The sequence below is a fragment of the Lepisma saccharinum genome, chromosome 12 (genome assembly GCF_977018435.1).
Source record: "Lepisma saccharinum chromosome 12, izLepSacc3.1, whole genome shotgun sequence".
NCBI lineage: Eukaryota > Metazoa > Arthropoda > Insecta > Zygentoma > Lepismatidae > Lepisma > Lepisma saccharinum.
In genome coordinates, this window is record NC_139240.1 from 32,540,287 (window position 1) to 32,559,659 (window position 19,373).

A 19,373-nucleotide genomic window follows, 5' to 3' on the forward strand; every position below is an offset into this window, starting at 1 on the left:
ACCCTGGTCAGACATGTGTTTATTATTTTGTGTGTTCCGGTCATTGATCCTCATCGACGCGATTAACACAATAAGTAGAAACGCGACGTAAAAATAATGAAACTTACGAAAATATAGTTGTATGATGAATTTGGTTATTTCGTAACTTCTAAATTCATTTTTCTGTAGTTTCTTTTTAATGAAGTGTTAGAAACTGGGGTGTGATGAAACTGATAATGTGAATTTTGTTACCTTGTGTACGCTATTTTCGACATGGTGTTTTTTTGTAAGAATTATATTGTTTTGAAATTTTAAGTCAACTTTGTGCAGAGATATACTTTTCGGGATCGGACCTACAGTTTAAATAGGATCCGAACCACTATGCACTCCAACTGGTATCGAACCCGGAAGACCTTGATTACAAGGCGACGATGCTATCGTGGAGGTATTGTCCTGTATTTATGAGTATACATGGATATGTGCAACATCTCCGTGACAGAATGGTTACCATAGAGCACTACGACGCCAGGGATCCCGTATTCGAATCCCCGTCTGGCCATATATACTCCGTCCCAGCTAACTGTGGAGCAGGCGAACGGAAACAAGACTCTGCGCAAGTAGTGACGCGAGACGGCTCCACCAATGAACACGTAAGAGGGACGGAATCGCGTGGAGTGGGGGAAAGCGACAGAAGTTACCAGCCTTCCCATCAGCGTCTATTGCTTCTCTCTGGCCAATAGATTTCCCTCGCTTCTCTGACGTTATGCGCTGCCTTGCTCCACAGTTAGCTGAGACAGGGTTATAGGTGTTCTTTGTGAGTTTCCTTTCATCCATTTAATCACATCACACATTCTCATCTATGCGATTAGTCAAAAGTGCACAGGCCAAGCGCCACAATGCGCTGTACCACTGAATAGTTTACCCAACCTTAAACACACTGGTGGAAAGAACTACTTCCCATATAGGGCTACTCATATTAAAGCCCTATGGGGGAAGGGGTGCAAGGGGTGACATTCACAGAGTCAACCTCACTCCACTTAGAACATCCTGGTAACTGCAGGCCAACGAGGCTCTGGCGTCTCGACCTACACTCAGTGTATTGTCCTGTTTATTGTGCTTTGTTCTTATATGTGCTGAGTGCCCCTTTTGACCTGGGTAAGGAGATGTTATTCCTCAGAGAAATGTATTGATTTTAGTTATGGTAAGAGGATGTCCCCCTATAAATGTGACTGGTGCAAATATCCTAAATGCTGATGCACCAAAAAATGTCAATCACTCAATCAAAACCCTATGAAGGAAGTACGTCTTTCCATCACTGTACGAGGGCTATTTTTTCAACCTCCGATGGCGCCACCAGGTGACTCGTGAAGCGCTAGGAAGTGGGGCGTCAGGCAGCGTGATTGACGTCCCCCTCGCCACTACCACCACCACTGCCAAGGCCAACGCTTCAGTTGAAGCTGAGCTACCATCACGTAGAGATGTCTGCTACAATCGACTCTCCGGCCAAGTACGAGGTGTGTTACTGGTTAACTTTATGGAGCCGGGGATCACAATCAATGCGGCTGCATACTGTGAGATATTGCGCAGACTACGGAGAAGCATGCTGTCTTGATTTCCTTGCTTCATGACAATGCCCGACCACATGTTGCTGCGTCAAACTCAAGACCTTCTTCGACGATTGTACTGGGAAGTGTTTAATCACCGGCCCTACATCCCAGACCTAGCGCCGAGTGACTTCCACATTTTTCCGGCGATGAAGAAGTGGTTGGGAGAATGACACTTCCACGCCAATGAGGAGATTCGAGACAGCTTTCTTGCAGAGGGTATTGGAAAGCTGGTGCATCAGTTCGATAAATGTCTGAATCTTCTTGGTGATTACGTTGAAAAGTAGATTATACGTGTACGTAAGTTTTGTCAATAAACCCATTTTGCTATTCAGTGTGGTTTTGATTTGATGCCATATCGGAGGTTAAAAAAAAAATAGCCCTCGTACAATCGCGCATAGAGTTGCATCTCTTTGTAAAATACATTGGAAAGGTGACTCTATTACAGATATTCGTGAGCAATCTTTAAGAAATTGCTATTATGCTTCATCGGACGAAAGGTCGCCGTCAGCGCCATCTGAAATGAAGATTAATTCCGTTAAAACACTTAAGGACCCCTGCGAAGGAAGCGGAAGGCGCTGTCGCCCCCTGTAATTGTGAAAAACGAGGCGAATTCCCCCCTTTCTTTCCGTGCGTGCATCACGTGACGCGAACGGTTAGCTCCCTTCAGCGCCAAATAAGCGTCCGCGTCAAGTGATTCGAAAGGGGTGAAGCGGCGAGACGAAGGCAAAACCTTCCGCCATGATGATGCTGCAATCAGGTTTACAGGTGGCAGCACGGTCGGCGGCGGGAAACAAATGAGCGCTGTGCACGCGCTCGTGGATCTTTTGCTTCAATTTTTTTCACTTTCTTCCTCGCCGCGTGTGGCGCTGGCGAGCATTACTGCTTTGTGCCTTGCTGTGCAAATTCGTGCCAAGGTGAAATTTAGTGCAACAAATGGAAAATCTATCGAGAGCGAATCGGAAATGAGATTTTGGATGGAGACGAGTCGATCATATTTTCCTCGCAAACGTTCGTTTTACTGGAAATATGATGTAATGAAAAAATTTGCGGTGTGTAGGGAAGATAGCACAGTACCGGACACCTAAGGTGTTTAACGTATTTTTTCAGACACTATATTGTTTGTTGATAAAGAAAATTGGCCAAACAATAGATACACAAGTTATTCATTAGCTATCATGAACACAAATGTTAAGGCGCAAAGGAAATGAAATACATAACTGGTTGTAAATCAAGTGACAATTGACAAATTTAAGAAACAGGCTCGCAGTACCGGACAGCAAAAAATGAAGTCATTATTATTAAGATTATGAAACATTAAATGTAAGCAAATTGTGTGTTTTCTTATAAAAACACTCCTAGCAATGGTCACAAGTATAAAAGCCAATATGTTTTGCATCAGCACAGTCAACATAGACCCACCCGTCGGACTTACGACGCTGAACCCAGTCCTCATCAAAATTCTATTGGCAAATGCTGCATATACGTAGTTTGATTTCTACTAGCTACGTTTTCATCACTATGTAACTGCAGTGTCCTTTGAACTTCACTTGAGACCTGTTGTCCTGTTGCTGCCTTCTTTTTCTTGTCTAGTGCGAAAACTGTAACGTAGCACTTGGATATTTCTCCCATTTTCCTCACTCTTTGCATCTCTATGACTTTACCTCGTTTCAGAACTTGTTTTCTTCTGTTTGGCCTCGGCTTCTTTAATTTCAAATTTGTCTTGTAGGGGCTTGACGTCAAAATTTCACTTGTTTCACAAAGTATTGTCCTTTCAGTCAGCCTTCTCTTAGAATTGGATGAAAGTGGAGAAATTTCATTGTTACACGTGGGAACAGGTTGATGGAGTGCTTGGGTTCGTCCGTGAGGCGTCTGGGTGCTATGTCTAAATGAAGTAGGGCTATCGTGAACTGTTTGTGTTCTCACAGGAAATGAGTGCCAATTATTAAGAGAACCATTTCTTTCAAGTTGAAGATGATCTGAAGTAGACACTGTGGACGCTCCAGGAGGTGCAGACTCTGCAGGAACCTCAGGTAGACCTATGCTGAAGTTCACGTGTTCCTAATCGACAATACATTTGTCCTGATTTTCTCTATTGCACTCTTCATGTCTTCTTCATTCCACTTCCCTTTCTCGTTTTCATTCATAATGTGATATTCCAAATGAAAGAAAGAGAAACACCCAATTACACAATTCCAAGGCGAGTGGTGTTTACTTTCATCTGTCCGGTACTGGGAGCAGACCTACGAAATTCCCTCACAGACGACGCACAGTTAACACGATAGCAAAGATTGTTAATGGTTTTCGATCTTACTTAATCATAAATTAATAAATACCTATTACGATTCATGAAACTCCTCCCTCAGGAAAGATTGTTCTGCTGGAAATTATCTTCCGTCGTTCACTTTCTTCTTCCAACGAGCAGAAGCCGAAACTCCTTGGCCTGTTGTGACGTAATCTGTGACTTGGATTACCCCAAATTTACCAGCAGTACCACGCATGCGTGTCTTACGTTTTTATTGCTTTACGTGCATGACAACTAGCGGGGATACAGAGAAACAGTTACTGTCCGGTACTGTGCAACTCTCCCCTATACAACACAATTCCGTTGTAAAATCTTATTAATGTACTTCTTTAAGTATAATCTTTACATATGGCATATTGCCTGCCCTTAGATCATACACTACAGAAATAATTTTGTAAATTTCCCCAAAAGATGTTCACACTGAAAGTTGGAAGTTCAACCAGGGAAGACGTTATTCTAACACAGAGAGAGATGTGTTCTGGAATACTTTCTTGTGTCGGGAGCTAACTTCACTTCAGTTGAGATAAGGGTGAAGTTAGCACCCAGAATGCTCAAAAACGTGGGGATATCCAGAGAAAACGCCTTCATCATTCGTCGCCAAATATACATAAAGTCTTATTTTGTATAGAAATTAAGTTTTAATAGTTTTCGTAAGTGTAGAACTATCTACGAGAAATGAAAGAGGTCTACATTTTAAAACTATAAAGGTCTGACAGGTATAGTACACACACGGCCTCTCGTGACCATAGTGTGATCCTGTCTTCCTATCCTATCCTATCAAAAATAGGTTTACGTTGCCACGAAGCTATCACAGATACCTAGGCAACAGACCGAACACATCACACAAAGATTCACTTGAATGTCCTAGATGGAATTCCAAATAGATGTAATATTTCATAATGTGGAATATCAAAGCGGTTTTTCGATCGTAGAGAAATTTTCGAAAATAATATTTCTGTACTTTAACGAAGACGATCTATATAAAATTATTCTTACATTCAAGGTATAGAAGTTCGTATACATAAATCCTGTTTTGCCTAAAATTGCCTATTTTAGCTGTTGGTGCCTCTTTAAATTATTGCTGCCTAAAGGCATAGAATGATGTGAGAAGTGTGTTCAGTTATCCTCCTAAGGTTCACCCCGACTTGAAACTTCGTAATCCGTGCTTAAAAATGATTTGAACGATTTCAACTTGCAACATTTTATTCATAAATGGTCAAAATAAGATGCAATTTCACACATATCTTATGTAACTATCTGTCCAAGTGTCAATGATTATCGCAAAGTTAACTCACAAATGCTCAATGTGAGCACCCTTCGTTACTCCTTCGAGCTGATGGATAAAGCATGCCTGCCATATGTCAGCTGTGGCATAAGCCACGTAGTCAGCATGTGCAAGAATGTTTCGCCAGTTACAGTCCTGGCGGAAGAATTTAGTACTACTTGGCCCCCAAAAAACAAGTGAAGTGTTCAAATGTATTTCACGGCATATTTGATCGATGATTATGTTATATTGCTCATGGAATGTGTCTTTATCGTTAAAATAATTTTGAAACACCCTGTATATATAGCACATGAGTTTTCTTCTAACAATTCCCATTAATGGTTTCTATATCCCGCAGCATCACTATGGGGAAAAAATAATCCAAAACAATTCCTACGTTCAACGAAAGGGCTTAAAGCTCATTCTAGCATGGCTCACACAGGAAGAGATTTGGGTGTGTGGTTTCCGCTACGCCTGCTCCTCCCCTTTGTCCGGCGAGGGTTATTTACGATGCCTGGCGACCCTCCGCTCCCCATGGCCATACGTCATCGCTGGAGCGAGATAGAAGTGACATCTAGCGGTTTAAAGGTGGAGGAAAAGAAACAAGCTACGATGGTTGGGTGTGGAGGAAGTTGGAACCGAATCGATTTCAAAAAAGTACCTGGTTGAAGATTCTCTTGCAATGTTCCTGTTCCCTTATTTGAGGTATGGTTCCACTGGCACTACAGTAATGAGAATTAGGGGAAGAAAGGTTTGATTTGAGATAAATAAGAAAGAGACAGAAGGGGAGAGAAGAGATAGATTGTAGTAAGAGAGTAAAAAAATATAAGGAAAGAGAAAACAAATAGAGAGAATCATAGGAAGAACGAAGTTAAAAGAAACAGAGAAATACACAAATGAAGGAAGACATAGAGAAAAGGGAAGATAGAAAGAAACGCAACAAGAAATCGAAAGAGAAAAAGGAAAACAGAGAAACGCAACAAGAAATCGAAAGAGAAAAAGGAGAAACAGAGAAACGCAACAAGAAATCGAAAGAGAAGAGAAAGATAGAGGGAGACGCAACAAGAAATCGAAAGAGAAGAGAAAGATAGAGAGAGACGCAACAAAAAATAGAAAGAGAAAAACTAAGAAAGGGAGAAAAAGTCAACAAGAAATCGAGAGAAAAAGGAAGAAAGAAAGAAACTCAACATGAAATCGAAAGAGAAGAGAAAGATAGAGAGAAACGCAACAAGAAATCGAAAGAGGAAAAGGAAAAAAGGAGATAAAGGAATAGAGATACGCAGGCTGACATAGATATAAAAGGAAGAAGATATATAGAAAGATAGAAACGCAGGAAGAAATAAACAGAAAAGGATAAATAAAGAGGGAAATACAGAGAATGAAAAATAGAAACACATGATGCAATTAATGTAAATAAAAGAAGTAGACGGAGACTGGAAAAATGGAGAGAAAATATGAGAGAAAGAAATAGAAGGAACAACCACGTACAGGAACAATCACGAACACGAATAAGCTCAGAAGGAATATCTTCAAAACAAATTAGTTCCGAAATACGCACGAAAGGAATAATTGAGAAGGTAGTTTACAGGATTAGGCGTGAAAGGAACAACATATAATTTAATATATGCGAGTATTGTTCCTTTCACGGTTATTGTTCCTTTCGAGATTATTCCACACTTATTCCTGTTCAAGATTATCCCTTCCATGCTCTTTCCGAAGTTGTAGATTTCTTCCATGCTTAATTCCCTTGCGATTCCAGAGGCGAACTGAAATCACCGCCAGGAAATGGATGTTCCAAAACAACCGCCGGACTGGAAGACAGACGGATCCAATCAGAGGATCCCGTGAAAGACAGAGGCGGTCCACGTCGGTTCGTTTCCTTCCTCCCACCGCCTGCATTTCGATCCTCGCTTGTTTGTTTACCCCTTTCTCGCCAAGAAAAAAAACCTTCCAGACGAGGGGGGAATCCGAAATTACATCACTTCCGGTTCCCTTTCAGCGCCATCTCTGGGCGTGAGTCTTAACACGATCTTCCACCTCTCTCGCACTTTTCTTTTTCTTTTTTTTAATCTCGACCGAAGCTGCCTTTGCGGCGAAAGCGAACGCGGGAAGAATCTCTGAGGACAAGATTCGCGCGGCGAAAAGAAGAGGAAATGGAGAAGGTAGGTGAAAAGGGGGTGAGGGAAGAAGATAAAAACAGGAAACACCGCTCGGCGAGGTTGAACACGGTAGAAGTGAAGCATTCAACGCCCGAAGCCAGAGGTTGTTGAGTCGGAAATGTAAATAACAACTGGTTTTAGAAAGTTTTGAGGATGTTGGACGAAGAAAGCGCGTGAAGCACGTGGTAGAGGGGTTGAAATAGACAGGCTTGTTTCATACAAGTGACGATGAACGCACACTTGTAAGCAACCACTAGAAAACAGACGGTGTTGATGGTCTCCGATTCACTGCACACCGGATGAATCCGGATAAACTGGAAAACGGACGGTGTTGATGATCTTTGATGCACTGCATCCTAGGTGAACCTGGATGAACTGGAAAACGGAAGGTGTTTTTGGTCTTTGATACACTGCATGCTAGATGAACCCGGATGAACTAGAAAACGAACGGTGTTGATGGTCTTTGATCAGTGGCGTAGTGCAGTTCTCTGGGGCTCCCCTGCATGTAAAATATTGGGGGCCCCTTAGCATATATCGAGATGATGCCAGAGTGGGATGCACGTACCATACTCAGCTAATCATTCCTCCCCCCCCCCCCAGGTGTACAAGAAATTAACTTTTACCCAAATATTCTTCCTTCCAATTTTGTGTTATCGACTTATACGAATATATCAGATTAGTAGCTTCTTGAAACTAAATCAGGATGGCCTGAATCTCTAAGATAACTGGAAGAAGAAATTGAAAACATTTTCTCTTACTTCAACGCCAGGATTCTCTTTTGGAGGAGGCAGAAACTTCATGCAGCCAAATAAATTGTTCGTGATCCTTTGTATTTTTTTTGCTTGAAACATTTTTTAAAATTATCAGATTAGATATAATTGCACAGATATTAAAAAAAAATACTGGGACTCCGCGATGGCGTAGTGGTAAAGTCCTTCCTCTAACCAAGGGGTCCCAGGTCCGAAAGTCGGTGGAGATACATAGTGGTTCGGATTCCACTTTAAATTGTAGGTCCAATCCCGATTCAGCTATATGTGCATAAAGTGAACTTAAAAACTTAAAACAACAATTCAAACAATTCAATTTTAAAAAAAAAGTACTGTTTGCGGGAATTATTTAAAGGAAAGTAAACACTCCTTTTTGGGATTTCTAAGTGGATGCGCCTTCAACTCCAAAACCATCCTCTTGCTGCTCCAAGTCAAACTTTAGAGTCTCTCACATTAGCATCGTAATACTAATAGAGGGTTATATACTCAAGCAAACTTATGATTTCAGTTTTGGGGGTTGAACCGGACCTCTAGATTGTCGATGGTGACCTAGTGCTACAAGGTCAATTGCAGTCTGCTACGAGAAAATAGCAACGGACTCCAGTCTTGAGAGATAGATAATAAAGCGGCGATGGGACTTTATTCACTGAAAATCTGTCACTCAATGAAACGCCGATTGGAAGGACTGGGCCCCCAAAAATGTGTTTCCACACGGAAACGATGTTTAAATTTGCTGGTTAGTGGACCTCAATATCATTATTCAAAATTTCAATGATGCCATTTCTTTTCGATAGACCACGGGACATATATTTCTTAATGACTTTCTCATATAACAAGAACCGTTTCATTAATAGATCATCAGTGCTCGAAGTATGTGTGGGAGGGAGGGACGAAGGAGGGATGCTATCCCCCAGCTAAGAAAAAAATCAAAGTGCATCCCCCCACAGCTAGAATATTCGCATAAGCATCCTCCTCCACCTACTGCATTGTCTTAAAGTTGATCCAAAACTCGAACAAGGAAATTTGCAGGTAGGAATGTTCACTTCGAACACTGCAGATCACAGAATCGTAACAAATTGGTTCGACAGAAAAGTGCAAGAAATTTCAATATATCAGAAAAATGAACTTCGCAAAATACGTAATGGTAACATTTAACTCATACACCCTGCGTTACAGAAAAGGGGGTACTGGGCCTTAGGGAAAAGGGATAATTGCCACTTGACTCCACCTCCTATTGAATTTTGGGGCCCCTTTAAAGTAAAACATGACAAGTTAGGACAATGTGGGAAATTTATCTCACCTCTTATATCAACATGACAAGGCTTGGAGCCTCCTTGAAAATATTTGGTGGGAAGTTACATTTTAAATATCACGTGTAACTAATATTAGTGGTAAAAGATCATGAATTACCAACTTTAGATTTTTTATTGTATAGCAATAAGGCATCTACTGGTTGAGCAACCGAACACTGCTCATACTGGATTCATAATTGTAGACAATTGAATTAACACACTACACTACGTTTACGACAAACTACGTAGCGTATTTTCCTATCGATGGTCATCTACGAACAAGTAAGTTCATTCTGCATTTCGGAGGGGGCCCACATGTCAAATTGCCTGGACCACTATGGCTTGGACAATACGCTGCTTATTATCGTATACGTCATATGATACGTTATTGGGAACCACATTTATGTTTCGTATATCGATTTTTTTAAAAATATGAGATACTCTATGATACTCTAGTGGCTGCGGTGGCTCAGTTGTCGACCTCCGTGGCGGAGTGGTTAGCAAAGCGCGCTACAACGCCAGGGGTTCGGGGATCGAGTCCCGGGTAAGACATGGGTATTTGTGTTTCTCCAGATGATAAGAAAATGAGAAAATGTAAGAATTGACAAGCGTAAAAGTGAGAAAAAGTGTGAATGTTGGGGGATATCTCCGTGTAGGGGGTATTTCCTTATAAAAAAAATTAAAAAATAAAAATAATAAAAAATTTAAAAAAGTCGGTAACGCGTCTGACTACCATGCTCAAGATCGCGGGTTCGATCCCCGGCTAGTTCAAATCCGGCAACTTTTCTAACGTTGGAAGCGGCTCCGGCGCTCACCCAGCGTCGAATAACATGGGTACCTGGGGGAAACCCTGGGGGTTAAAGGCGGTCAGGGCCGTGATGCTGATCACATCACCCCCACTCGCGACCGGATCAAGAAAGTGTGGGGCGTTACCCCCACACCCCCTATATGCGGCGTGGTGCTAAGCACAGGGGAGCACTTTACTCTTTTTTTTTACTCTATGTTAAATTTCTGGGAGTATATATAATTTCAGGGACACAGAGAGAGAATATTGCGGAGCCCCTACTCCTCGGGGCCCCCCGTATTGCGGGGGTTGCGGTGGCGGCCGCTACGCCACTGTCTTTGATTCACTTTTTGCTAAATGAACCCAGATGAACTATAAAACGGACGGTGTTGCTGGTCTTTGATCCACTGCACGCTAGTTGAATCCGAATGAACTTGAAAACGGACGGTGTTGATGTTTTTTTATGCATGGCATACAAGATGAATCCGAATGAATTAGAAAACGGACGGTGTTGATGGTCTTTGATTCACTGCACACTGAATGAACCAGGATGAAGCAGAAAACGGATGGTGATGGTGGTTGTTGATCCACTTTATGCTCTATGAACCCGGATGAACGTGAAAACGTACGATGTTCATGGTCTTGGATTCACTGCATACTAGATGAACCCGTATGAACTAGAAAATGAAAGGCGTTAATAGTATAAATAGACTCTTTGAACTGGATGAACCCGAATGAACTCATAATCAGGCGGCGTTGATGATCACAGTTCCACTGCATGCTGTTTGGACCCTGGATGAACTACAAAACGAAAGGCTTGGATGGCAGTTAATGCAATGTAAACTGGTTGAATTAAAGAGGGACGATGTTGATAGTATTTAATCAGGATTAACTCGGATGAACTAATGTTGTTTCTAATCCACTACATGCTGGATGCATCCGGATGAACAAGAAAACGGACGGCGTTGGCAAAGGACTGTTAGGACTGTCCAATACTATACATTGCATTCGTTCATGAAAAATAAAAATCTGATCACTTGTGTGTTGAACATAAATTGTGGACGGAACAGTTTTGTATACAATGCAATGTAAACTTATGATTTGAGATATACAGGAGTTGTGCTATGTAAAAATGTCAGCGAAAAATTCAGACTCGTATAGGACTCGAACGTAGGTCTCTGGTTTACCGTGCAATTTCTCTACACAGCAAGCGAGTCTTGGTTTTGCCTGATTTTTCCCTTTCGCTGTCCACTTGAAACTATAGGCCCAGTCCCGATTAGCCTTTTGCATAAAACGTACTTTGATAAACAATTATTTTGACCTGCAGCTCCTAGCTGTACTTATTTTACCATTCCGCGAACTTCTTGATCATATCTTCAACGCTGTTGCTTCCACAATTGGAACACGATCTACTGTTCACTGCTCGAAAGCAAATAACAAGCCCGCGTGCCGACGAATAGAGACGTGCATTCCCTTACCTTCACACTCTTTGGCGCATCTACCGATGCAAGAACCTCATCTTCCACCTCCGCTCTCTCGGAGATGGGATGCGACGTCCTCTCGAATTGACATCGATCCCAACCCTTGCCAGACGAGATGGAGCCCCGATCCGAGATTCCAATTAAGCTCCGTCAAGTAGTCAGTGACGAGGGAACAATTGACAGTCTAACCTAGTCCTCTTTCTCCACCGTCTTTTGTTTGCGTTTCATGGAAATTCCGTCCCATTGTTGAGAGAGCGGATGATTGCTGTTGTCTCGTGTTGGGAACACGGACCTCTCTGAAAGCATCTTCGCTCCGGCTGTCTCTTCACTGACATAACGATTGTTCAACCCCCCGTCCCTTTCCGCTGTATTGCACCGGCGGGCGGAGGGATGCTCGCTTTATACTAATTGCTTCCCCTTCGTGTACAAACGTGCTTTGAAGATCCTGACATTGCGTTTCATTTTGTTTATGTATTTTTCAAGATACATGTTCATTATGTCTCTTTTCTAAATAATTGTTTTCCTCTTTCACATTGTTCATCTACCATTTACTTCATCTGTCGCCGTTGCTCTGTAATTTTCCTGTTTCAGTTCTGTCTTTCAACTGTTGTTAATCTTCTGTTTCCTTCAGCATTAGCCTAATTTCAAATATAGTGTTTCTCTTTTGTCACTTGTTGCTCCTCCACGTTCGATTCAATTCATTCATCTCTTAGCCCAGCATCAAGTTCATTCCGATCGAATGATTGTAACCTGCGCATCATTTTGACATTTCGTACTCTTGTTATTCTTCGTCCACCGTAAGAACGAAGTAAATATATATTATACCACATGATTCCTATATTAGATTATTCTTGTAAGACAACTTTCTGCACAGATAGGCAAATCAGGACTGACCTGGAGGTAAAAATGAGATCAGAACCATGCTTCCACCGGGTAAAACTCGAGACTCCATAATTACAAAGACCTCCCCGATGGTGCAGTGGTAGCGTCGTCGCCTTGTAATCAAGGGGCCCCGGGTTTGATATCCGGTGGAGGCACAAGTGATTCGGATCCCACTTTAAACTGTAGGTCCAGTCCCGATTAGCCTTACTGTGCATAAAGTGGACTTAAAACACGAAATCAATCAATAAATCAAATCCATGATTACAAGGCGACAACATAACCCACATTGGACAGATCCCGGCCGAATGGTTGGTGCTGGTAATTTAATGGTGTGGAGAAAGGGGTTGGTTTGTCCACTTTTCATCGACGGAACTGGAAATGCTGGAGGGTACTTGGTTTAAGTGAACAGGTTTATTCATCCTTGCTTGCGAAATAAGGTACTGTTGCTAGAGTTCAGATGTTTGTTTTCAACAGGATGGAGCGCCACCACACTATGCGAACGTTATGAGAAAGTTTCTGTCCAAAGTTGGTTATCAGATGACAAATATCGCATATTATGTTTCTTAACTTCCCCATAAACATAATAATTAGCCTCGTTACTGTGAAGGATGTTTCATTTCAATGGAAACGTCACACTGTAATTGTTCGAGACAACCATTCATAGAGCTCAACTCTTCGGAAATGTAACTGAAATCATGTGCAATGGCACGTGAACTTCTCACACTATACGTCAGTACTATTTCTGAGAGTTTAGAGGCATTTTAATGCTTCTTTATGACACCTCGAAAAGGAGAGAATGGGTACAAGCATGCATTCATAACTTTTTTTTTTACTGGATGAAGATACGTACGTCGACAAAACATTCACCATTGCATTTGTCGTGAAATTCTAGCCTGATTTAATATATCATATCACCTCCTGTCCATTTAAAATTTTGGAGTTGAATTCACCATGGCGGCCAACAATATGGCGAACTTTGGCTTAACACACTCAAGTATGGTTCCCTCTGATCCTAACGTGTTTCTATCATAACCAATTGTATTCATCATAACTCCTTTGCATTTTATAGAGCGTGTTAAGAGATTTGATTTGATTTGCTTTATGTTACTTCGCCTTTTGTGCCACTTATAGCTAATTTGCGAAGATGGGGATGAGTGATGATATGATGAAATTCATGAATGGACACTCAAAAATATCCATGCCCAGGCCAGGATTCGAACCCGGGACCCCTGGCCTCGTAGCGCGATGTTCTAACCACTCCGCCACAGGGGCCGGCTGTTAAGAGACTTTTGACTACCCATATAGTATTATTAACAGGAACCAAGCCGACTTCCATGTTCTAGAGATAATTGTTTTGCAAAAATAGGGATCCAGTACTGGAATACATGGTTATTATTGTGTGTCGTTAGCATAATTCCTACCATTTGCATTGGTACGATAAACTGAACGATCAGATGAGGTGTAAAGCGAAAAAACAATGGAGACAAAAACAACTCTTTCAAGGAGTCTTGGGTTAGATCCCTTTTTGAAGCATATTGTAAAGTGGTTCTGATCCAAATACACTATCTACCAAAACGTAATTGGGCACCTATGATGGTGGTTAATTTAGTATCTAATTTGAACCATTTAGTATAATTTAGTGGGACCACTGGTGGTTGTTCGTGGCACAATGAACTCACAGGCATACTGTACAAAACTAGACAATGAAATGCTCCCAACCTTGTGGCGTTTTTACGGAATGGACCCCTGTTACTTCCAGGATGACAATGTTAGGTGGCATGTTTCGGAGGCTACTATGCAGTGGTATGCCGACAACAATGTTCACCGATTGGTCTTGCTTGCACTGAGTCCTCATCTCAATCCCATAGAACACCTTTGTGAGGCATTAGACTGGCGGGTGAGGTCTCGGAAGATTCGGCCAAATTCCATTGTCCAACTGAGTGAGATCTTGCAAGAGGAATGGCGACACATTCCAATGGACGTCCTCCACAAACTAGTCGAGAGCATGCCTGACAGAGTGGCTGCTGTTATAGCAGCAAGAGGTGTCTCCACGAGGTTCTAACCGGGTTCGCACCACCAGACAACCATTTTGTACACGTGCCCAATTACTTTTTTGGTAGATAGTGTATAAACTGTACGTCCAGTTCCGATTAGCCTATCATGGGTATATTCTAAAGCCTGTTAAACTTGGTGCTCTTCAAAAGTATTAGGTATGATGATATACCCGAAAACCTGGCCTTCCCGATGACTTGGTAGATACTTTGTTGCATTGTAATCAAGGGGTCCCGGGTTCGATACCTGGTGTAGTCACATGGCACAGTGGTTCGGATCCCACTTTAAACTTTAGGTCCAATTTCGATTAACCTACCGGTGCATAAAGTGGACATAAAACATCAATTCAATTCCAAAAACCTGACAGTTTTGAGGGGCGATTGCCCCTACCGTTCCTCCCGTGGATCCGCCCCTGGGTCGAGTATCCTTTCACAACATTGAGAAGGTCTCAGTGTGGACCAAATCTGAGGGCCCGTGTTTCCGACGTCAACAGTAAAGGGTATTTACTGTTCTGGGAACAACAATATTTTAGACAAGAGAAAAAGTTCTCGATGCAAATTGGAATGCAGTCCCCCCATCCTTACCAATGAAACTCTTGCGGTGCCATCACCTCGTCGCGCACGCTGACCTCCGATCTCCGAACGTGACTCTCCAGACGAGGCGGTCATCGCGGAACCTGGCGACATCGGAATTTGGCCAATTTGGGAAGGAGTAATTTGAGTCTCCTCTCGTCACACCGGGATTTGCCTACTCAGCAGGAGGATTTGGGATCGACCGTGACCAAAACTATTGGCTAAATCTGCATCCAACTCTCCGTTCCAGAGACTGGAAATTTCCTACTGATACGCTAAATACTCGACTAACTCGACTAAGGGAGAGAAGGAGCGTGGATGGTGGTTACTTCAGAAACCAGCGACTCGTATTTGTACAGTCACCGGTAATACAAATGGGACACCTATACGTTGTCCCAACTGCGCTTTTTCTTTTTCCAGTCAACTTGTGAATGCGGGTTCATTTCTTGCTCTCTGATTGGCTATTGGAAAGTTACGGTGCTCTGATTGTGAGAATATCTTATTTGCGCTGTACGTTACGTTAGGTTAGGTTAGGTTAGAAACCAGCAAATTTGCGCTGAAAATAGGAAATAAGATATTGTCACAATCAAAGCACTGTAACTTTCCAGCAGCCAATCAGAGAGCAAGAAATAAACCCGCATTCACAAGTTGACTGGCAAAAAAATTCGTGCCCAAATATCTCTGGAGCAAGGCCGCGCATGGCACCAGAGAAGGGGAGGAAATCGAGTGCGCAGAGCAACGCTGTATACGCTGCTCGAAGGCTGGTAACTGCAGTCGCTTCCTCTCTCCACGCGATCCCGTTCCTCTCACGTGTTCATTGGTGGAGCCGTCTCGCGTCACTACTTTTGTGCAGATACTTGTTTTCGTTCGCCTGCTATAGAGATAGCTGGGACAGAGTATATATCCTAGAATAGTCGTTTCCATTCAAGACGTTATGTGTGTTGCCTAACTCCACTACGATAAGTAGATTTTAATAAAAAGTTTTCAATCACAACTTCTATCACTGCCGTAGAGTTACACAACACACATAACGCATTGCAGGATAGCATTTTTATTGCTGGTGACTGTACCTATGCATTAGAACATTAATCAGTATTGCTCAACCAACTGTACATAACGAAATACTCGGAAATTACTAGGAAGATGCACTTTAAACAACATTGTTCTTCGTGGAAACAACAATATATCGGTGTTCAGAATAATTTTATCGCCGCAGATCAAGGATAACCCGCTCTTTGTAGAATTGTATTTGTCTCAAATGTAATTACAATTCTCTCCGATGGAGGCGAAACTGTTAAGTATTTCGAACCCCTTATAAAATTTACTCTTTTCAATTTCAGGACCAAGAATCGTAAATATTATCTTATGTTCCTTATTCTACTGACGATTTCTGTTTGATCGTGTATTACAGTATATACTTGTTCATAGTTTCTATCTTTACGGAATATTAGCAAATGAAAATATGTCACTGCAGCACTTTTAATTTAGTTTGGGGATCTGTCTCAAAGCTAGCCACTCGCTGTTGACTCTGAAGCCAACCAAACTCTGAACTGGAAGTTCTGTGTTGCCAAATTTACGAATTCGGGACTTCTACTTTTTTCAGGGCCGACAAACGAAAGGTTGTGGAAATGTACACGTGTTTACAATTATTTTCCTCTTGCAAGAAAGTCAGAGTATCTTCAGTCTGACCTTTATGTCGGAGTCGTTAACGCGAGGAGTCCCGGGTGCGAATCCTGGCCTTGGCATGGGTGTCCCTTCATCAATGTCATCATATAATCACTTATCCTCATCTTTACGATTAGTCGAATGTGGAAGAAAATAGAAGTAATATAAATGAAACCAAGCAATCAATCAAGAAAGACAGAGAATAGCAGAACTTCTATGTATGTGTGTGTGTGTGTTGGTGTGTATATTTGTTTGTTCCGGCATAACTCTCGAACGCCTGGAGTAATTCCAACCAAACTTTGTACGCGTATCACTTGCAATCTGGAAATAAATACTGTGGGGGTAAGACACCCCTGGCACCCCCTAGGGATGGGGTGGGAAGGGGTGACATGTAAAAATAATCGAGAACCACCGATATTAAATTCCGCACAAACAGACATCCGTGACTCTATGCCGTCCGCACAACGATAGTGTTTCTCGGGTTGTCTAACATTCAGGCTGTATTGCGAATGGAATGGTACTCCCAATGCGGTTCAATTCCAAGTTCATCACCTATCAGCATAGGGGTTGAGAGGGGGTGAAAAATAAATGTCGCAAATGACCTAGATTAGTGTGGAATCCATAGTTTTCGAAGTCGCTAAGCTAATTGGTGACATTCACGATCACGTTTCAAATTAGTTATATTTTACACTATAGTTAGAATTCATAATTTTCCTGTCTAATACAAGATTGGGATAAAAAAATACCAGGGCAACGCCGGGTAATCAGCTAGTCCTAAATAGAAGTTGTGTGTACAGTCACCCGCAATAAAAACTGCAAATCGTTATGTGTTTTGCCTAACTTTGCGGCGGTGGATGAACTTACCATTAAGCTGACCGCCGTAAAGTTAGGCAATACACACAACGCCTTATAGGGAAGCGAATATTTCATGATCTAGGTCTCATAATTATTGCCGTTGACTGTACCTACCTGCCATGGACAATGATTAATTGGAATTTAAGCAACAAATATTCTCAAGTCAGGTTGAGGAATTGTACAAATCTTAACTGTATTGGTCTGCAAGTTATCAGAATATTTTTTTTAATACTTGAAATCTGTTTCGCTTGCAGGTGTGTGGGGCCTACTGGGAGTACAAGGCCCTGTATTTCTTCTGGAGCCGCCATCTAGACTCGCCTTCTCAAACACGACAGGCTCGCAAGTCAGCTGCTCCGCGCATGGGTCACCGCCACCGGAAGTGACGTGGTTGCACGAGGACGGGTCGGTAGTCACAGCAGTTCCGGGACTAAGGTAAGCGAACGTCATTTGTTCTTTCATAAACTCTTCTCTGCTGTTTAGCGCGATGTGCGGTACAAAGTCCCAGATGATTACAAGATTAGATTTGAACCCAAGACATCGAAGTTGGGTGTGAAAAAGGACTTATCTTTACAGGAACCAATATCAGAAATGCATTTCAGTTCACTTGTATAGTTGGATGCAATAGTATGAGAACAATATTGTCCCTTCCTATTTTTATCGATTTTCTCCGACATCTTACAAGCATTAACAAAGCGAGTGTACTGCTGGTGCATAATTATCAATTGAATTTAGTTCATGAATCTTGCGTTATATATAATAAAGTTAATAACACTAGAAAATTTTGTCTGGTAATACTTATGCATTCCACTTCACTGTTCGAGTAGTAAACCGAAGTAAAAATTGATTAAACTAGAGAAATTGAATATGAAATGCAGAATATATAGACATCGAATGAATAAATAACTCTGAGTTTTCAAAATTCCAAAAATAAGACATTTGTACCCTAGGTACTAGGACGTACATGCATTTCGTGACTAAAATTTACCCCCAACTTTCAAGCGATTTATCTTGGTTGAGATCGGTAAAAGATACATATTAACACAACTTTGAATTTAAGTGTGCTAATGGTCAGTCGCGTATTCTCCATGTCACCGCGTTTACCCTCGGTACACTAACTATTTTCAAATCTTTCATTCATGTATTTTATTCATTTAGCCTTAATATATGGGTAATGTTTCGTTATATATTATGGAAACTATTAAAGAAAGCTTCTAAATAAATTTAAGTAATTATGTAAAGAACTTATGGACTTGTTTAAGTACTCCACTGACCGTTCTACAGCGCACCCTTCTGACGATTGGGTTTCCTCCCCGATTGTACACGGGGAGAGCGGGTCATCGGAAGCGATTACGCACCTGTGTACTCAGTTCCACAACTGGAAACAGCGTTGGCGAGAGAAATCTGCTTGTCCTTTTCTGTTTCTGTGTCGCGGCAAGTTTCCCTTGATGAAGGCCATTTTCAGAGATAAGGGAAATTTTATGAAAAATATCGACATTTCCGGAAAACCTGAAGTTGTCGGACTTCTTTTTTGTTTTTCTTGCATACCTGCATTATATATATATATATATACGTATATATTTATGTAGATAGGAAGTGTATAATAAATTCGTATAAGAAATAAGAATTGTTGAGCTAAACGAGCTCAAATTTTCAGAACATGCCACTGAAATACGAAAATAATAAACGAAACACTTGTTTCACCTATTTTATCA

At 41.7% G+C, this 19,373-nt stretch overlaps 1 protein-coding gene across 1 annotated transcript in view; it reads left to right on the top strand.

Moving 5' to 3' along the window:
- The window catches only part of Dscam3 (Down syndrome cell adhesion molecule 3), an 823,298-nt gene that overhangs the window by 175,361 nt on the left and 628,564 nt on the right, over nt 1-19,373 (top strand). Inside the window, exon 2 of the mRNA XM_083132903.1 lies at nt 17,916-18,093. Within this exon, the coding sequence (XP_082989029.1) occupies nt 17,916-18,093 (178 nt within the window). The remainder of the gene's footprint in view (nt 1-17,915; nt 18,094-19,373) is intronic.